General features: G+C 33.1%; 2 protein-coding genes across 2 annotated transcripts; both read right to left on the reverse strand.

Moving 5' to 3' along the window:
* Positions 1 to 4,582: 4,582 nt before the first annotated feature.
* LOC133314289 (uncharacterized) lies at positions 4,583 to 7,543 on the reverse strand. Its single transcript, XM_061515742.1, has 2 exons — positions 5,526 to 7,543; positions 4,583 to 4,976 (listed from the first exon to the last, which is right to left on the reverse strand). The coding sequence occupies exons 1-2, from the start codon at positions 7,395 to 7,397 to the stop codon at positions 4,866 to 4,868; spliced, it is 1,983 nt and encodes a 660-aa protein (XP_061371726.1). The 5' UTR covers positions 7,398 to 7,543; the 3' UTR covers positions 4,583 to 4,865.
* A 9,449-nt stretch (positions 7,544 to 16,992) lies between these two features.
* Positions 16,993 to 18,757, reverse strand: LOC133314308 (uncharacterized). The gene is made up of 2 exons (XM_061515773.1): positions 17,333 to 18,757; positions 16,993 to 17,082 (listed from the first exon to the last, which is right to left on the reverse strand). The coding sequence occupies exons 1-2, from the start codon at positions 18,755 to 18,757 to the stop codon at positions 16,993 to 16,995; spliced, it is 1,515 nt and encodes a 504-aa protein (XP_061371757.1).
* Positions 18,758 to 19,475: the final 718 nt, after the last annotated feature.

Genomic DNA, 19,475 nt, shown 5'->3' on the forward strand with positions numbered 1-19,475 from the left:
TTCTAAAAAACGTTAAATTTCGACACGTTAGGACACGTTTTGATATTAAATATTATTTTTAATTTATATAGTGTATATTATATTTAATATTCAATAATTTAACAAAAAATAAATCTAAACTTATAATATTCATAAATTTTGTAAAAAAACATAAGCTATCTCAAATATTTATTTAAACTCAATAATATAGTAACCGTAATTCAACGAATCTAATAGTTGGAACTAAAAATTCAACGTAACGCAATCTTTAAACTTTTTTTGAATTTCTATAATGCGTGTTGGAGTGTCAGGGAGTGTCAGAGTGTCCGAGAGTGTCGAGAAGTGTCGGACACGACACGTCAGGATTTTTAAAGTATCGGTGCTTCATAGTGTGAAGGTATATATACATGTGTAAGTTATGAATTAAGTGGAAAAAATGGATTGTACAAGAAAAGAACCACACTAACCCTACCCTCTTGGTTTCGGCCATTTAGGGTCTTTAGGGCTTGGATATGTTAAAATTATAAAATGGTATTTTAGAAGCTTGGTAGGGTCATTTTAAGATCCTATGTGGGTATGAAACCATGTGGTTACTTGTGGTTCAAATATTCACCGTTAAAATGGTCTAAACAAAGGAGTTTAAGAAATTAAGGTCTTGACTTGTTAATTGGCATATATGTTTGGCATAAGTGTGAAGAAAAAAAAGAAAGCAATAAAATGTATGCCTTGTGTAAATTACATGGCATTGTAGCATTCTATTGATTTTTGCTTTGAATTCTTTCTCTAGGTGTGCCTAGGGATTGTGAGCGTTTGGATTCTCGTGGAGCAAGATAAGTAGCTTGTTCTTCAAGTAAGCAAATTGTAAAGCTCCAAGAGATAAGCTCTATGTTTAAGGAGTCTATTCCTACATGAGTGTTCCACCATGGTTAGTGGACTATGGTTGGATTGTATAATTGTATTTGATGCTTTGTATAGATGCATTCATATAAAGCTATATGATGATATGATATGTTTTGTTCTGGTGTGATTTTTGTAATGATCTTTGGCTATTGATTGTATGTGCTTGATGTCTGCTTGGGGTCCTCCCTTGGGAACACGTGCGTTGATTTCCGCTTGGGGTCCTCCCTTGAGAATGACGGTGTGCGCCTCTGATAAGATATGTATATATGCTTTGTTCAGGTATGATATCTGTTATATGATGCTTTATATACTCTGTATCTGACTTTCATGCAGGAGTGGGCCCAGGGGTATGGAGAATTCTCTATAAACCTGAAGCTTATTGAATTTTGTTATCTCACCCCTTTTGGGGACATCATTTCAGGTGTTCAGATTTCCGGTGAGCCCTCACGAGGCAGGGACACGACTCATGGCTAGAGGGGTTGCGACGGACCGGATTTGGAGTAGCTGTAGGCTACTAATATTTGGTGGATGTTTATGTTGCATAGTATTTTGTTATTTTGGGATCATGATGTCTGATCCATTCCTTGTATATGGCCTGTATATGTTTTGTACATGTCTTTCAGTTTGATACATGTACAATTGTGTATTCAGGCCTTTTTGTATTATGTAGTATTCAGTTATATGTTTACATGTTGGATATGCATGTTGTTAGACATAGTGGCACGGAGCCAAGTTGTGCATGTGCCCATATGGTCCTTTATGGATACTTCGTATTTCTGAAATCATGCACTGTATAAATTGCTTATCAGTATACCTTGAGAGTGAGATTCTTAATTTTCCATTTATTCGATTTACAGACGTTACTCTGTCCGATTTTCGTCTCCGTCAAATGAAAAGTAAACTAGAAGATATATGCAATATTAAATATCATGTGAAAAGGATAAAAGAAAAAAGAAAAGGTTAGCTCGTATTTTCGTAAGTTAAGTCTTCCGTTATTTCTGTTTAGTATCATATGTATGTTAATTGAACCAGCTCAAGACGGGGATGTTACATTAAGATTATGATCTAACGATATTAGAGAGTGGTAGACAAGATAGGTAGAATAACCTATCCTTATGTAATAATATGAGAAGATCATGTTATAAAAAAATAAAATTAAAGGTAAAAATAATAGAATTTATTATTATTTATTTACTATCTATTAGTTTTTCCTATATATAATGACACTCTTAAAGTAGCAAGAGAGAATACTTTTAAATGAAGAAGTATATTTACTTTCTACAAACGCATTTTAGAATATGGGAAAAATGAATTACAGCAATCCATATTGCATAGATCATATATCGTGTCGTATTAGTTGCCATATAAACCAAACAGATATGTAATTGTTTGTATAGAACATCTATGATAGAAAATTATATTTAGCTGTATATTTTATATATAAAAACAATTGTATAACTAAGCTCAACACAATTAATTAAACATTATGTTTATATAATTGCATATTTAAAATTAATTTTTATTAATACTATCTAAATAATATAAATCAATTTACAACAAATTTAAATTTTAACAAGACTACTTTTCTTTCCAGTATGCATGATACATGAGTTTGTAATATGTGTAATATTCTATTGGGTTGGACAATTTTGTTACCTTATAACTCCAAATTTATTTTTTGATTTATAGAAAGATGACATATAAGTGGTTATCCGTGGCCAAGCCACACTCATGTGAGGGGGAACCTGAAATCTAAATAAAATATATATATATATATATAAAATAATTTGTTGTCCCATAAAGAGACTATGTTATGCCCCCTTGTACGCATACTGTTTAAGCTTAATAGATTGAATAACGTTTTCAAATTCTCTTATGCAGGTCGGCAAGATAGCTACTCATCAAGAGATAAGACCAAAGCTTCATTTTTGCTTTAAGAAAGTTGTGGAGCTTTTTTATTATTATAAAGTTATTCTTCTTTTTTTCCTATTACTTTTTTTTTTCTCCACTGTAACTAACACTTTTTTTATTATATGCTTTTCCTTGCATGATCTCCTTTGTGAGATTCATATTTAGAAGTATCTAGTTGCTATCTTTATATTTTTTTTAGAACTTCTAGTTCTTACTTTCATGGTTTGAATTGAAATAATATTTTAGAAATTTAATTTGTGTCAGATAGTTCTATGATAATTATAATTTTAGTTCATAGAGTACAATTACAGAAGGTATTTGTTTTTTTTTAATATAACTGACAATAGTTAATTGTTGTGTATCTTTTTATACATAATATGATGTTTTTAACATATATAATACTTATTAGTGCTCCTCCTAATATCTAATTTGGTAATTATTTTTTTCCAAATTAGATACAATGACAATACTATATGTATATATTTATAGAATTCAAATATATATATATATATATATATATATATATATATAAATTGATTATTCAAAGAATTATTAATTATTTATGTAGTGGTATATATGTATAAGTGTATGGTTAACAAATAAAGGGTATGCAGAATATATATTTTAGCAAAACTCATAAATAATAAGTTTAAGTGTCAGATTTTTTCTTCTGACATTTGGAAAGTGACATGGAGAAGCATTATATGCATAGTTCACAATTTGCTACTTTTAAATTCTTTTTCTTCGCTTCCACTGATAGATTCAAGTTTGAGATATTTAACCTTTTTTTCTATTGTCTCTTTTGGTGGCTAAGATGTGAGACTTTGTTATGCTATTTGTTCTGTGCTTAAAATAGTATGTATTCCCTTTGATACAGTTAAGCTGTCATTTTCTGATACCAACCTAATTCGTCTGTGATTTAGAATAGTTTTGACACTGAACTTAAACGAAATTGAACCTTAATATCTTGATAAGATTTGGATCATTTGCAACTTTTCCTTCCTTTTTTTTATGTTGTTGATACCTGGTTTTTTTCTCCTTCTTGCTACCTTGAAAAATGGGGAAGTTCATTGGTGTGTGACAGTCTCATGTTATCTTAATTCTTTGGTGAATTGAATCACAAGGTTGATTTCTAGGTACCAGAAAAGCAGCTTCACTTGAATTCTTTTTATCAGTTGCTTTTCTTTTAACCTTTCTTTGGTTGGTCTCCTAATTTTAATTTCATGCTTTATTTATTATTAGAATGTAATGGTCATCATGTGAGTCAGGTTGTTTGGAATTGATTATAATTTTCTGCAGTGATGAGGATGATGATGAAGATGATACACAAGCTCTGTTGGCTGAGCTGGAACAAATAAAGAAGGAAAGAACAAAGGAAAAGCTAGGCAAGGTTAATCATTCATTCGTTTGATTTTTCTAAGTTTCGATTAATCATGAGGATGTGTTCATCTGTGTTTGCAGCTTATTTCCCTAGCTACAAGTCCCTGTTCTTATTTTTTTCTTCTTTCATGTCATGAAAAGACTGATCCTTTTACAACACAAGGCCGTGAAGCATGTTAAACCTTGGTTCGATTATATAAAACTAATTTGAAAATAGATTAGGAACATTGTGTAGTCGATGCAATTTTTTGTTAGGAGGTTCTGGTTTAACTTCATGCTCTCTCAGAAGATTTTTATCTCCTGAACTGGCAGTGTTGCTTATTAATGCACGTAATTAATAAAAATAGCAATGGTAGTGGAACTCATCTTAATGGCTAAATCCAAGAAAAATGAAGGTAATATTATATTTCCTACAAGCTTACATGAGTTTTTCTTTCTTTTATACAATGAATAACAAAAATAGTTACAAGAATAAATTACAGATGTAAGTGTACAATTATCAAACACTGCCACCAAGTGAAAATATTTGATGACCCCTGAAATGGATAAAAAAAAGGTCCTATTCTGAAAACATATAATTATGAGCATATCACAAATCTGAAGGCAAACTCCACTAACAAAGGCATAATAGAGCAATGCACACTTGTAGCAAACTTCAACTGCAAAAAAATACTTTTGTAGACACGAGAAGAAGCTTAGCTAACTTTCTCCTTGGCCTTGTCCTTAGGTTCTTCCAAAACAAATTCAGCATACAAATCCTTCAGAGCAATCATAACTGTAGTTATCAATGGGCCCATAATAGCCCCCTGCAGAACAACATACTCCTTCAGTCAATTTAAATATGTTATGGGATATAATAGAAGTGCATCTTAACAAACTCACTGATAGACTGAACCAAACATGATCAAAAAAATGAAAAGGAAATTTCTGCCAGATCTTAATAAGTAGAATGCTATCCTTTTCCCTCAAACCCCCATCCCAAAAAAATAAAACTGAAAAAAATAGAAAATCAAAGCCCAAAAGAATCAGAACTACTTATCTCAATTAGAGTTACTTGAGCATTTACAAGAGTAGCCAATATAAGTTTAGTTAAGAGAAGACCACACTAACCTAGTAGTCACATTTCAAAGCTTGGTAGAATTAGAAATTTAATTATGTTATGCAGGTAAACCAGTTTTAAATTTTAAAACAAGAATATTCCAAGAGAAGCAAGTTGACATAAAATGCCTAAATCACAGACAATACGGGTTAAAATCTTGAGATTTAGTCAAAACATGATGCATCAAGAGTGAGAGACTAAAGCACAAATTGCTTCTATAATCATCAAGAGTGAGAGAAAGAGGGTAAAAGTTTACCTCTAGAGCAGATGGGAACAATGTCACTCCCCCAATGATGCTCAACCCAGTAAGATATGCACTATTTCCAGGCACATCTTCCAGAATCTCTGACGCTCCATAATCCAAGAGGAAAAGGTGAATAACAGACAAGACAATGGCCACTATGTATCTGCCTTCCAGCACTAGTTGTATAGCTGCAGGGATTGTTGCAAACCAAGATGGAAATATTGGTAGCAGAGCACTGAAGAAGGCAAGAACAGTTGACATGTACAAGAAATGTATTTTGTATAACCTAAATAAAAGCCAAGTAAGACATCCTTGAAAAAATGCAATCTCAGCTGTGGCCAAAAGGGATCCTGAAATAGCTTTATCCAAGACTTCAACACATCTGACTCTAGTAGGGTTTGACATTGGAAGCATGCACATCAGTTGTTCTGTTACTCCACCAGACCCTGATGTAATGAGATAATACAAAACCCAAATAAATACCATTGACTGAGATACAAAATTGAAAACCTCTGCAGCTCCAGAGATTATGGAATTTGCAATGGAGAACATAAATTTTGCACTGCTTCCAAGCACAGTTCTACTACTAGCAAAAACACGTTGAGATACATCAATTCCTTTAATAGCAAATCCTTTGGCCTTCTCAACTAAATCCTCACGGGTGATTACAAGTTCCCGGAAAAGGGAATCGAGTTCTGCATAAATCTGGCTCCATTCCCTGTTTCTAATTCGGCTTTTCAAACTCAAGAGCTTTTCTGTGTATGGTGGGGAGGTCATCAAAGATCTTGAACGTGCTGATGAGTTAACAGGAGTAGAAATGACAAAATGCTTAATGCCAGTCACAAATTCAGTTATATTATACTGCACAGCCAACCCATCAATCTGATCAAACACTGTCTCATAGAACTTAGTAGTGTAACTATCCACCACCCCAGTAACATCATTCTCATCCATCCACTTCTTAACACCAATTTTCTCAGCATAATTGCTCTCTTCAACATGCAATTTAAGAGAAATCACAGCATCTTTTCCTTCAACTCCAATCTTATAAGAGAAGAAAATCAACCCAGTCAAAAACCCAACAATCATACCAACAATAAGCCCAACTGCCACAACAGTTTTCAACCTCTTCAATATCCCTCTGGTGAAAAAAGCACTGATTGAACTGCGCCTGAAGCTGCTGCTCCTGAAAGAAGACAAAGTGGACATAGTGGAATCCACATTCTTTGAGCTGAACACAAAACCCAAAACCAAAAGTGACATAGCCCCAAAACAACCCAACCTCTCATAAACAACGATGAATATCCCAAAAGACACAAGCAAACGAAGCAAATTGGAAAACCCACTACGTTTCCTATCTGGGTGGTTCTCAGGCTTCGGTTTCCTAAGAATCACCCTAAAAGAAGCTTCACGAATCTCAACAAGGGTACCCACAAAAACTCTGAACACAGCAACAGGAACAGCAAGAACAGTTTCTGTGAGGCCTAACTTGAGGGATTCAGACCAAAATGCAACAAGGGTTTGCTGAATCCCCCTGAGAGGGATTGAACATAACACTGCCCATTGGAGGGGTCTCATGTACTGATCCAATAGCTTTGACACAGTGTAAAGGACGAAAATGGCGAAGGCAAGCCCCGCATGTGCCATGGCTATGTAGAGAGCGAGCCTTACCTGGGGATCGCCGGAAAATTTGTTTTTTCCATCTGGGTCGCCGTCATTCTGAGGCGGCCGCGGCTCGTGGGGTTGAGGCGGAGGCGCGTGGGATTGAGGTTGCGGCGCGTGAGGATGAGGGGTGGAGTTGGGTTTTCTGCTAGATGCGGATCGGAACATGTCCTGCCATGCTGGGGTGGCAGAGTTTGGGTCAGAATATGGAACGAGTTCCATGTTGATTGATGCAGCAGAACATGAACAGAGGAGAGAGAGAGATTCTGTTTTTTTCGAAATTCTGAGCTGATAGAAGCAAGTGGGAACGTTGTTGTGCGTGTGTGTTTGTGTGTTGTTGAGGTAGTGGTGTCAGAAACTCAGAGTGAGTGTTGACTATGAAAGAGGAATGATGAACGAATGGTCTTATTTCAAAATTATGGATAGTTATGTGATTATGTTAAAAAGGTCTATCAGAGCCTTAGAGGTTCATTCCCATTTAAGGGAAAGTTGAGGAGTAGTTTTTAATATGGAATTTCTTATGCTATAACTTAATCATATATGTTATTATATTATTAAAAAGGTTGACTATAATATATATATATATATATATATATATATATATATATATATATATATATATATATGATAGGTAGGGGTGAAACTAGGCCGGGTCGGCCTACAAGGGCCTACGGCTCGGCCTACATCATGCTAGACCTAACTTAGTATATTTTGTATAATAGGCCGGGCTTGGGCTTTAAAAAAGCTTGTTTAATAAAAAAACCATAGGCTCACTTTCAAAAGGTAGGACCTATAAGTCTACAGGCCGGCCTATATTGTACTATTTATTTTAAATAAAATAAAATAGAGTAGGTATGTCTTGAAGAAAAACAAAGATATAAATTTAATCAATTGCAATTATTTATAACTTAATTATATTCGATTATATTTTAATAGAAATCTTACTTTATTTCTTATATAGGAGGAACCAACATCTCAACATGTTAGATTGCGTATAAATAGAGTAGGTATGTCTTGAAGAAAAACAAAGATATAAATTTAATCAATTGCAATTATTTATAACTTAATTATATTCGATTATATTTTAATAGAAATCTTACTTTATTTCTTATATAGGAGGAACCAACATCTCAACATGTTAGATTGCGTATATGAATATATTAAAAGATTTTTGTGAGAGGTTATACTTACTACAAGCATCATGATGTGTTTGTTGGATTCATGTAGTTATTTTAATTTACATAGTATGGATTTATTTATCTGATGAAATATATGTTATTTAGTTTGAGCATTTTGCTTTTGAAAATGACTTAAATGCATATTGTATTAGTTTTGTTATGATTCATGATTCTGCTTGGACGTTGAAATTATGATTTTTGGTGTAGCAACAGAATTTGAATACTTTGTAAAATTGATTCATGGTTATGCTTAGAAGTTAAAAATTAACAGGCTAACGGGCCAAGTCAGGCCATTTGTTTTTTTATAAATGGGTTAAACTAGGCTAACAGCTAGACTCATACTAGGCTTAGGCTAGGCTAAATTGAAATTTTTTGACGTAGGCTTGGGCTTTTCGAGGCAAAGCTTGGCCCAGCCTAGCCCACTTTCACCCCTAATTTGTGTTATGAAACCCGGACCGACCTGGTCAGGTCGACCCGAGAACCAGTAAACCGGTCATATAACTGGTCCGGTTGAAGCAACGGACCGGTTATGCATCAGAACCGGTGCGACCCGGCCGGTTTTCATGAAAACCGGTGACCCGGTCCGGACCCAAAAAAAAATCTAATTTTTTTTTCAAAAAAAAATTCAAAATGGACATATTTGAATATTTTTTTACTTATTGACTTACCTAAGTTATGTACCTACAACACTAATATTATCTCAATTATGCACTACGCAGAAAATTTTAATTTGATTTATAGTTAAAGATGTCGTTTTCTTAACCTAAAGTCCCATATCACAATCATTATATTTTTGTTTTATTTTTTATTGGATAATAATATGTCATTTATTATTTTTTATATTAAAATATTTGAAATTTTTATCATTTTTTAGATATATGAGTATGTTTATAATTTTTTTAATATAAATTATAAAATTACATATAATTATCGGGTCATGCAATTGAACCAGTAACCCAGTACCTCGATCGGATCAATGACTAGACCGATTTTAATAAGTTTGCCCCTAATGATAGGTCAAAACTCGAAACTGTTGGAGTAACCTTATGCCCAGTTGGTGATGGTAATTAATAAATTTGATACATGAACAACTTCTGTTTATTTATTTATGGCTTCAACATTTTGAAACTTATTTAAGGGTTCACTCACTAAATCTGAGCCGTTTTTTTTATTGCCAGCTAAAAGGTTATTAACCACAGTGCATAGGTACTCACTGGTGGAGCTAGGGACCCTTCAAAATTATATAAATTTTTATAACTGAATATTAATTTTTTATTTTTTATCATATATTTAGTGTTCACTCTCTTTTAAAATTTATAGAAACCTTTAATTATAAATATTTTTTATATTTTTTATGGGTTATTATATAACTAGTAATAACTTTAAAAAACAATTTACATTATAATTTTTGCCCATTTAAATTTTTTTCTGATTACGTCTATGCTGCAATGGGAAAATTCTCTGCCAATTAAAATTTGTAACAGTAACTAAAATGTCACTGTTCATCAATTTTTTTATCTAAATGTCACGTAAACAGTGTTATTTCTTAATCTGTCACGGAGGCAAATTCGCTACCCGGTGTAGCGAACTCGGTTTGCTGACGTGTCACGTTTCTAGTGAACACCAAGTTCGCTACACGAAGTAGCAAACTCCACACCTTTTTTTTATTTTTTTTAACTTGATACTTGTTATCCACTAGAAATATGACACGTCAGCAAACCGAGTTCGCTACACCGGGTAGCGAACTTACTCCCGTGTCAGATTGAAAAATAACATTGTTCGCGTGATATTTAGATAAAAAAATTGATGAAGAGTGACATTTTGGTAGTATCCTTTAAAATTCTCTGATTACACTTGTCAAGCCCCATGTGCCTTGTAACTTCGAGCCACCCCCGCCTTTGCCTCGTGTCCTAGCATTAAGCCGTAATCACCATAAATGTCTTTTTGATTTGACCTTTATTGGTTCCTTTTCTTTTACTTATTTTTCTAATTAGTTTATCCTCCCTGGGCCAGCTGCTTAAGTCCTAACAGACTCAATTTTTAAACACCACTTATCAATGGGCCCACATGGCACCTTGGGAAACAATATACTCATTTGATCAATCTACGGCAATAAGGACGCGAAAGTAAATGAAATAAACCGAATTGAATTGTGAATTTATGTAAATTATATTTAAAAATTATAATTTTTAAAATTAAATTAAAAATTAATTTTTTTTTTTCAAATCGATTTAAGAGTCAAATTAATTTTTTTTAAATTGGTTTGGCTAAAAAAATAAACCAATTCGTAAAAATGGGTCTAAAATTAAACCGAATCAAACCATATCAATGTGGAAAAACTCAAATGAACATTTCATAAAAGAATGGATTTATATAATAAATAATTAAAGTATTTGTGAATAATTAAAAAAAATTGGGTAACACTTCATATTTGTGAATAATTAAAAGGGAAAAGTTCATTTCCCAATATAATTTCCTTTTGAATTACTTACTCTTTTATATTTTTTTATCATTTATTCCCTATACTTTTTTCCATCCAAGTTCATCTATAATAGTGTTAGAAAGTTAATTAATATTTCTATTTACCCTTATTACAAAAATATTATAGCGGGCCGTTTGGTAACGGTCTTTGCAAGAAATATCTAGGCAAATTAGATAGGGATTTGAGAATGTCAACGTTTGGTAGAAGAGTCTAAAAAAATATGCCAACAAAATGATATACCCAGGCAACGTGAATCATGTGAAAAACTGAACTTATTGCACTGTTGTTAATACTCACATTGTCGGTGGTAATTCGTGGTTTATCAGTAATGAAAAAAACGAGCGCCAAAATATTGTCCAAAATGACTCTTGTTTACTGTTCAATGTCAATGAGGATGAGTACCCTTGTTTACAGTTTCAATATTTACAATGTCCACTTTGGTAATTTACACAAATTATCCTATCAATATTTTACTTTCTACCAAACATAGATTTTGAAGACTTAATTTATCCGGTAATATTTCGTCCTGCCAAACAACTTTTTATCAACTTTACCAGCAATTTTCTTTACCTATTATTTCCCTGATAATTGTATTTACTTGGTTAACAAAATTTTCTGCTCTACCCACTTTTCCTTGGCTGTCTTGCGCTCCTCAAACTTTGCAAGGGTTTTTTAGGATACAATAGAATCTCTCCTTTATGTAAGTTTTATTTTTAATAAAAACCACTTTGGAAGCATAATCAGCGGGTTTGCTTTGCCCTTGAAAGAGGAACACAAAATCTTCTTGTGGAGAGTTTTTTTTTTTTTTTAGATATTACTTGTGGAGAGTTTTGATCCCCTTGCACAAGCCAAAATATATGGGGTCAACTTCCAGCAGGATTTGTCCCACTATATATGTTACGTAGTTTATAGTGAAGGAGTCCAAATTGGCGGCGAGCATTGTCATAAGGAGTTTGTTAATTAAAATATTGGCCAATAACAAATAGTTAGAAAGGAGGTAGTGTTCCTCGGTGAACTGGAATAAATTTTGGAAGCAATTAACATGGTAGAGTTTCAAAGGATCATGGTCCCATTGTTTTGGCGAATTGGGCGCTGCATCAAAAGTTTACACTTTCAGGTACAAATGTGCGATTGTTATTCTTCTTATAGGGATGAAATCAATGCTAACTATAGCATGCATGGTGTTCTATATTTGCTTTTGCACACATATTATGGCAGTACGTTATTAAGCAAACTAGTGAAGATGCAAAGCTTGGGGAATAAGATGGATATATTGGGTATGGTTCATATTTTGCATGCTGATAAGGGCTTTTTTCTTAGTAGTTTGGGTTTAGGCCAATAAATAGCTGTTGTTAGAGTTTTTCTAATTTTATTTATATTCTCCTTGTAAATCGAGTGATTTGTAACGAGTGACGGTAAGGTGAATAATACAGACAAGTTGGACGTGGCCTAAATTGGGTGAACCAGGATAAATCATTATATCTATTCTATTTCTCTTCTCGTTTGCGATTTGTGTGATTGTTGATTTTCAACGTGACACATTGAGATAGCTGAAGTATTTTTATGTGAAGGATTAATTAACTTTCTAACACAGTTAACACAATGGAAAAAACCACATGGAATAAGTGATAAAAAAAAATAATAATAAGGGGTTGTAAGTGAGAAAAATAACAACGGAGTATTTGAACTTTTCCCTAATTAAAATATAGCGATGTTACCGGTTCCATGATTTGTCATAAGTGAAGCAATTGAAAGGTCCGTTCAATGTAGTTAATAAATACACACACCTTCTGTTTATTTATTTAGGTCTATAATTTTTTAAGCTCATTTATTGGTTAATTCACTAACTCGAAGATGTATTTTTAATTTTTTTAATTGCTAAATAAAAGATTGTTAAAGGTATGAATAGAAGAAGCCTGAACCCATAGTACATGAACGACAAATAACCGTATGAACTTTGGTATATATGTGCTGCAACAAAAACATGCCACTTATGTTATCAAAAAAAAAAAAAAAAAAAAAACATGCCACTTTCGGTCATTTATTGTCGGAAATCTTGCACAATGCAAATGAATATGAGACTTACATTCAAGTTATGTCCCATTTTGATTAGGATTATTGCTACTCATTATTCAATAAGCCTTTTTTTTATTTTTTTGGATAACACTTATTCAATAAGCTTTTGCACTAAAAAATATTGTACCTACGGGGACATAATATATAGGGGTGTGTATAAAGCGGTTCATAATCGGTTTTGACAAAAATTGAACCGAACCGATTTTAAACGGTTTGATTTTAAAACCGAACCAATTTTTTTTTAAAATCAGTTTTTATTTATCCAAATCAACTTGAAACCGGTTCCAAAACCGATTTATGGTTAAAAACCGGTTTTGATTTAAAATCAATCAAAACCGATTTTAATTGTAACGATTCAAAGAGGAAAACGGTAAAATGTAATGGGAGGAGATAGGAATGTTTACTTCTTTTTAAATTCAAAACGAAAAATCGGTTTTGATTGTAACGATTCAAAACCAAAAGCGATTTTAAAATCAATCACCACGTTACTGCGAAGTAAAGCAAGTAAATTTTTACTTTTCCAGCATCAGATTCAGATTTTTCTTTCCTATTCCAAATAAAAAAGCATAATCTCTGCTCCTTTTTCCATTCAAGAGTTACTGCAAATTCATTAAAATTGGGAATTTGGGAGTTAGGGTTCATAGGCTAAAAAATAAGAGATTATGAATATTGAAGATAGGGTTAAAAAGTAAAAATAAAAAATTATTAAAAAAATGGATATGGTTTGATTATGTTAGATATCCAAACTGTTGTGGAAATGGATAACCGATCTTAAACTAAAATTAAAAAACTGGATTAGTTTTTTAAACCGTTTTATAAAAACCAGTTTTTGGAACTGGTTCGGTTCAGTTTATAGATTGGTTTGGATCATTTGGTTTTTTTAACACCCCTAATAATATATAGCCACCTGTAAGAAATAACATTAGTATCAAAGAAGCAGCCATTCCTGCTATAGCTTAATTCAAACAAATGATAAACCAATAACTCAACCAATTTGAGTATTGACACATCTTACTTGAATTGTTATAGCTATTAATAGAACAGTAGAATAGATAAGTAGATAACCATGAAAAAATTAGGATAGCGGACATGTGCCACCATGTCACAGAGTGCTGATACACTTGCTCTATTCAAATGTAGAACGTTAGACCAACCTGCTGCTGCAAAGATAGTGATTAGCATTTCAGTCCTGTCATATGGGAAAAAATTACCTAATCTCTTAGTTGAGCCTCTTTTATTTGGTTGTAGATTTTCTCCAAGAAACCCCAACAAAAGTGCAACTAAAGTGCTTGAACTAGTCTTAACTTATCAATGTACGTAGTCCTTGCATCTTGCTTTGGTGTGTTTGTTACTCCATGGTTATCTTCGTTATCTTTCAGTATTAAAACGACAAACCTGGCTTGGATTTAATAAAGAGATTGTTACTCAAATTCGACTCGTTCGGTGAAGGAACAAACCTTATTGCTACATAAAAAAATGGTCGTGCATTAATATTCTTCATAATCATGATTAAGTAAATTCTGCTAGAGCATTTTTTTTTTTTTCCAATTCTTTTAAGGGAAAGTTGGGGACTATTTTTTAATATAAAACTTCATATACTATAATTTAATCAAACACATTATTATATTATTAAAACATAGACTATAATACGAAACATGTGATAAGTCAAATTATGTTAGTAATTTATTCAGAAACAGCTTTATGAATAACAAAGGCAATGTGAAGTTTCCATGAGCTGTCTTAAGGAGAAAAAAACAATAAAAGGCTATTTTATATAGTTAATAAAATTGATACACGTTCATCTTCTGTTTATTTATTTATGTCTTTAACTTTTGCCACTTATTTATTAGTTCACTCACTAACTCTCATGTGCTGTTTTTTTATTGCTAACGAAAAGAATGTTGTTGGTCTCCGATGGAGAAGTTTAAATTTGACAGAGCCACCGTGCCGTAGGAACTGCCACCGCGAGCAACCCACAAGTCCTCATGCCTTGTAGCTTGAGCCACCGTGCAGTAAGTCCTAACCACCATCTTTTTGCTTTGAACTTTGAACTGGTTCTGTACTTTTTTTTTTGTTTATTTTAATTTATCTTCTTTGGACCTGCTGCTTGTGACTTAATTTGTTTCATTCAAGGTGGTTTACTTGACTTGTAGATTTGTGCTGTTTGTGTTGTTCATATGGGTTAAAGAGAGACAATTTTTATTTGTATTTTCAGTGGGAAAAAATAGTATATTTGATTTAAATGGAGTTTTTAATTCACTTCAAAAATAATATCTTGTAACTTTTAGACTTAGCGAGTCCTTGGCCAGTTCTTGTTGTAGTTCCAGATCTAAGTTACAACCTAGAAAATAAAAGAAATTGGCCAACAATATGCAAACCTATTTTCTTCAAGTGTTAAAGATGTCAAAACCTTAGACGTTCAATATGGCTGGGGAAAAAGTTGAATAACCGACTATATAATGAATTTTTTTTTCAAAATATTCTGTCCATTTGATCTTTTTTATGTCTCCGACATATAGCAACACAAACTTTGAAATATGCCAGATACATTATAGTGATCACAAATTCCCAATGCATTTGTGTAGAGCATGATGAACACCATAATGGTTAATACTGTCCACATACAAACCAGTACCAAAGCCAGCAGTGCCAATCAGGATTAATGCTAGAGAGGGACACTTGTGGACTTTAAGTTCATGACAAAAAAATTGATTTAGAAAATGATTGAGGTATTTCGGTTGAGTCGAGGTAATTCTTTTGTAGTTATTGATTTAATTCTCACTTAGTCTAATGTCAGCTTAGTTTTAGTTTTTTTTTTCCCCTTATTTTTGTTGAAATGCTTAAAAATTGAAATAAAAAAGATGGAGATTATATTTACAACCTCTTTTCTCTTAGAATATCTCACAACCACTTTTATGATTGGATTAAAATCAAATCAACGGTTACGAAATGACATTAAATGAAAGTCATTAATTTGATTTTGATCCAATAATTATAAAAGTGGTTGTAAAGAAAAAAAGTTGTAAATATAACTTTTTTCAATAAAAAATATTTTAAAAGCCAAGAAAAGAGAAAACAAAAAAAAGGAGAAAATTAAATAGAATTAGGATTTGCACCAAAAAAATAGAATTAGGAACAATGAAATATGTTTTTGAGTTCTCTTGTTTAAGGTATTTAGATTTGCAACTTTTAATATATATATATATATATATATATATATATATATATATATATATATGAGGCAAGATCCTTTGATAACAGTGTCACATCTGAGAGCCGTTAGATCAAAAAAGATCAACGACTCTGATTTGTAAGCATGTGATATCATTGATCTTTTTTGATCTAACGACTTTTAGATGAGGTGTCAAATTTGAAATTTGACACTGGTATCAAAGGATCCTACGACCTCTCTCTCTATATATTTTTATATATATATATATATATATAGAGAGAGAGAGAGAATGATATGTTTACAAATTTTTTTTACAAATTACACTAAGTATGACCAGTCAGACATAGTGCAGTTTGTAAACAAAAAATTTATAAATATAACATTCTCCTATATATATATATATATATATATATATATATATATATTTATTTATTTATTAAAAGAGAGATGGCCTTGGTGATCTTTTAAAATTATGCACGGAGAATCTATTTCATTTTATGTTAAAATTTTGGAGAATATTACTCTCATGTTGTATGAGAGATAAATTCTTTCATGTACTCAACTCAGAAAAGAGAGAAAAAAGAATAGAGGAGAAAAAATAAATATAAAATGATCTCATCTATGATTTTTGAGAATATGAAAGAATTTTTCTCTTCGTAAGATGAGAGTTATATTTTCCTAAAATTTTACATGATTTTATATTGGAATCAAGGAGGAGTGATCTCAAATCTCTTTTTTATTTCTAGCATAAACTTTATATATCCTTTTCCCAACACGTTATATATATACGGCACTTGGCTGTATCTTAGAATCAAGGAGAGTGATCTCATCCAAGTCTCTTTTTTCTGTCTAATTAATATACACTCTTTAAACCCTTCCCCGAACATTTCCAGTTTCCCCTGTAACACCTTATCCTTGGTTTCTTCCCAAAACAAATTCAGCATACAAATCCTTCAGAGCAATCATAACTGCAAATATCAATGGGCCCATAATAGCACCCTGCGAAACAACATAATCCTTCATTCAATCTGTCAATGTCATGAGATCTCATAAAGTTATGCAGCTAAACCAGTTTCCAATTTTGAAACAAGAATAAAGGAGTTGACATAAAGTGCCTAAAATTAATTACAAATTTGTTAATTGTTATATATGGGTTGAAACCTTGAGATTCAGCTAAAACATGATGCATCAAGTGTGAGGCTTGCTTCTACAATCTTTAAGAGTGAGAGACAAGAGGGTAAAAATTTACCTCTAGAGCAGATGAGAACAATGTCACTCCCCCAATGATGCTCAGCCCAGTAAGATATGCTCTATTCCCAGGCACATCTTCCAGAATTTTTGATGCCCCATAATCTATGAGGAAAAGGTGAATCACAAACAAGACAACGGCAACGACGTATCTGCCTTCAAGCACTAGTTGCATAGCTGCTAGGATTGTTGCAAGCCAAGATGGAAATATTGGCAGCAGGGTACTGATGAAGGCAAGTACAGTTGACATGTACAAGAAATGTATTTTGAACAATCTGAATAGAAGCCAAGTAAGACAACCCTGAAAAAGTGCAATCTCAGCTGTGGCCAAAAGGGATCCTGAAATAGCTTTATCCAAAACTTGAATACATCTGACCCTAGTAGAGTTTGAAATTGGAAGCATGCACAACACTTGTTCTATTACTCCACCGGACTCTGATGTGATGAGATAATACAAAACCCAAAGAAATACCATTGACTGAGAGACAAAATTGAAAACCTCAGCAGCTCCAAAGATTATAGAATTTGCAATAAATTTGGCACTGCTTCCAAGCACAGTTCTATTACTAGCAAAAAAACATTGAGATTCAATTCCTTTTATGGCAAATCCTTTGGCCTTCTCAACTAAATCCTCACGAGTGATCACATGATGCTTGACAGCAGTCATATTATACCGTGCAGCCAAATCAGACACTGACTCATATAATTTGATGGTGTAACTATCCACCATTCCAGCAACATCATTCTCGGCCAACCACTTCTTCACACCAATTCTCTCTGCATAATTGCTCTCTTCAACATACAATTTAAGAGAAATCACTGCCTCTTTCCCTTCAACTCCAATCTTATAAGAGAAGAAAATCAACCCAGTCAAAAACCCAACAATCAGCCCAACGGCCACAATAGTTTTCAACCTCTTCAATATCCCCCTCGTGATAGAAACACTTATTGCACTACGCCTGAAGCTACTGCTCCTGGAATAAGATAAAGCAGAAACAATATTGTCTGAGGTGAACAAAAAGCTCAACACTAGAAGTGACATAGCTCCAAAACCACCAAGCCTCTCATAAGCAATGATGAATATCCAAAAACACAAAAGCAAACGAAGCAAATTGGAAAACCCACTGTGCCTCCTAGTGGGGTGGTTCTCAGGCCTTGGTTTCCTTAGAATGAAGCTGAGAGAAGCTTCACGGATCTCAACAAGGGTACCCAAAAGAACCGTGAAAACAGCAACAGGAACAGCAAGAAGAGTTTGCACGAGGCCTAATTGGAGAGGTTGAGACCAGAATGCAACAAGGGTATTTTGAATGCCCCTGAGAGGGATGGAGCAGAGCACTGCCCATTGGAGGGGTGTGTAGTACTGTTTCAATAGCTTGAAATAAGTTTGGAGGGTGAAAGTGGCGAAGACAAACCCGAGCAATGCCATGGCTATGCACATAGCTAGCTGTACATAGGGCTTGGGGGTGGAGCTACTTCCTCTTCTGATGGTTGCTGATCCGAACATGTCCTTCGGTTGCATGGCAACACTTGCACAGAGCACAGATAAACAAAGGACGCGGAAAGAAAGGGAAACTAGTTTGTTTGTTTGTTATACCATATTCTTCATGGCACACGTATTAATATAAGAGTTTTATAAGAGTTATGTTGTAGAAAAAGTAATTGTGTAATGTTATAGAGATTCGTTTTGCGCCGTAATTTTTTTTTATTTCAAAAAGTGTGGGCCCCACAAAATGTTGTGTGTGTAGGAAACTTTGTTGTGTCATATTAAATGATAAATGCAAACCCCTTATTACTTATGTGCTTCAAATTACGACAAATATTGGTGGAGCTAGAGAGGGGATCGCTTTCTCAATTTCATCAAACATTTATCTTTGACTAAGTTTATACTTAAAAGAAAGATAGTGTAACATAGGTTTGCCTCTCCTCTATCTTTATTATTTCTTATTTATGAAGAAAACTTGGGAGTTATTTAAATCTGACTACGTATCAACCCGCAATCGTGTTATCCCATCTAAATTAGTGTGAATTTGTTTTTTACGCACCCCCTCTTATAAAAATTTTCGACGTAATCGTGAGTTCAAACCTTAATTACCACTCATGTATTAATAAAATTAAAAAAGTCCAAAATCAGCTCAACTTAAAAT

The sequence above is a fragment of the Gastrolobium bilobum genome, unplaced genomic scaffold (genome assembly GCF_033153095.1).
Source record: "Gastrolobium bilobum isolate Gb01-03AN ecotype WA unplaced genomic scaffold, APGP_CSIRO_Gbil_v1 utg6635, whole genome shotgun sequence".
Classification (NCBI taxonomy): domain Eukaryota; kingdom Viridiplantae; phylum Streptophyta; class Magnoliopsida; order Fabales; family Fabaceae; genus Gastrolobium; species Gastrolobium bilobum.

What these genes read in the sequence shown, in the direction of transcription:
- LOC133314289 (XM_061515742.1), bottom strand. Translation starts at nt 7,397, where the DNA reads ATGGAACTCGTTCCATATTCTGACCCAAACTCTGCCACCCCAGCATGG. An exon ending in TGTTCCCATCTGCTCTAGAG is followed by an intron (nt 4,977 to 5,525) that starts GTAAACTTTTAC and finishes GTTGTTCTGCAG; the next exon opens with GGGGCTATTATGGGCCCATT.
- LOC133314308 (XM_061515773.1), bottom strand. Translation starts at nt 18,757, where the DNA reads ATGGCATTGCTCGGGTTTGTCTTCGCCACTTTCACCCTCCAAACTTAT. An exon ending in TGTTCTCATCTGCTCTAGAG is followed by an intron (nt 17,083 to 17,332) that starts GTAAATTTTTAC and finishes GTTGTTTCGCAG; the next exon opens with GGTGCTATTATGGGCCCATT.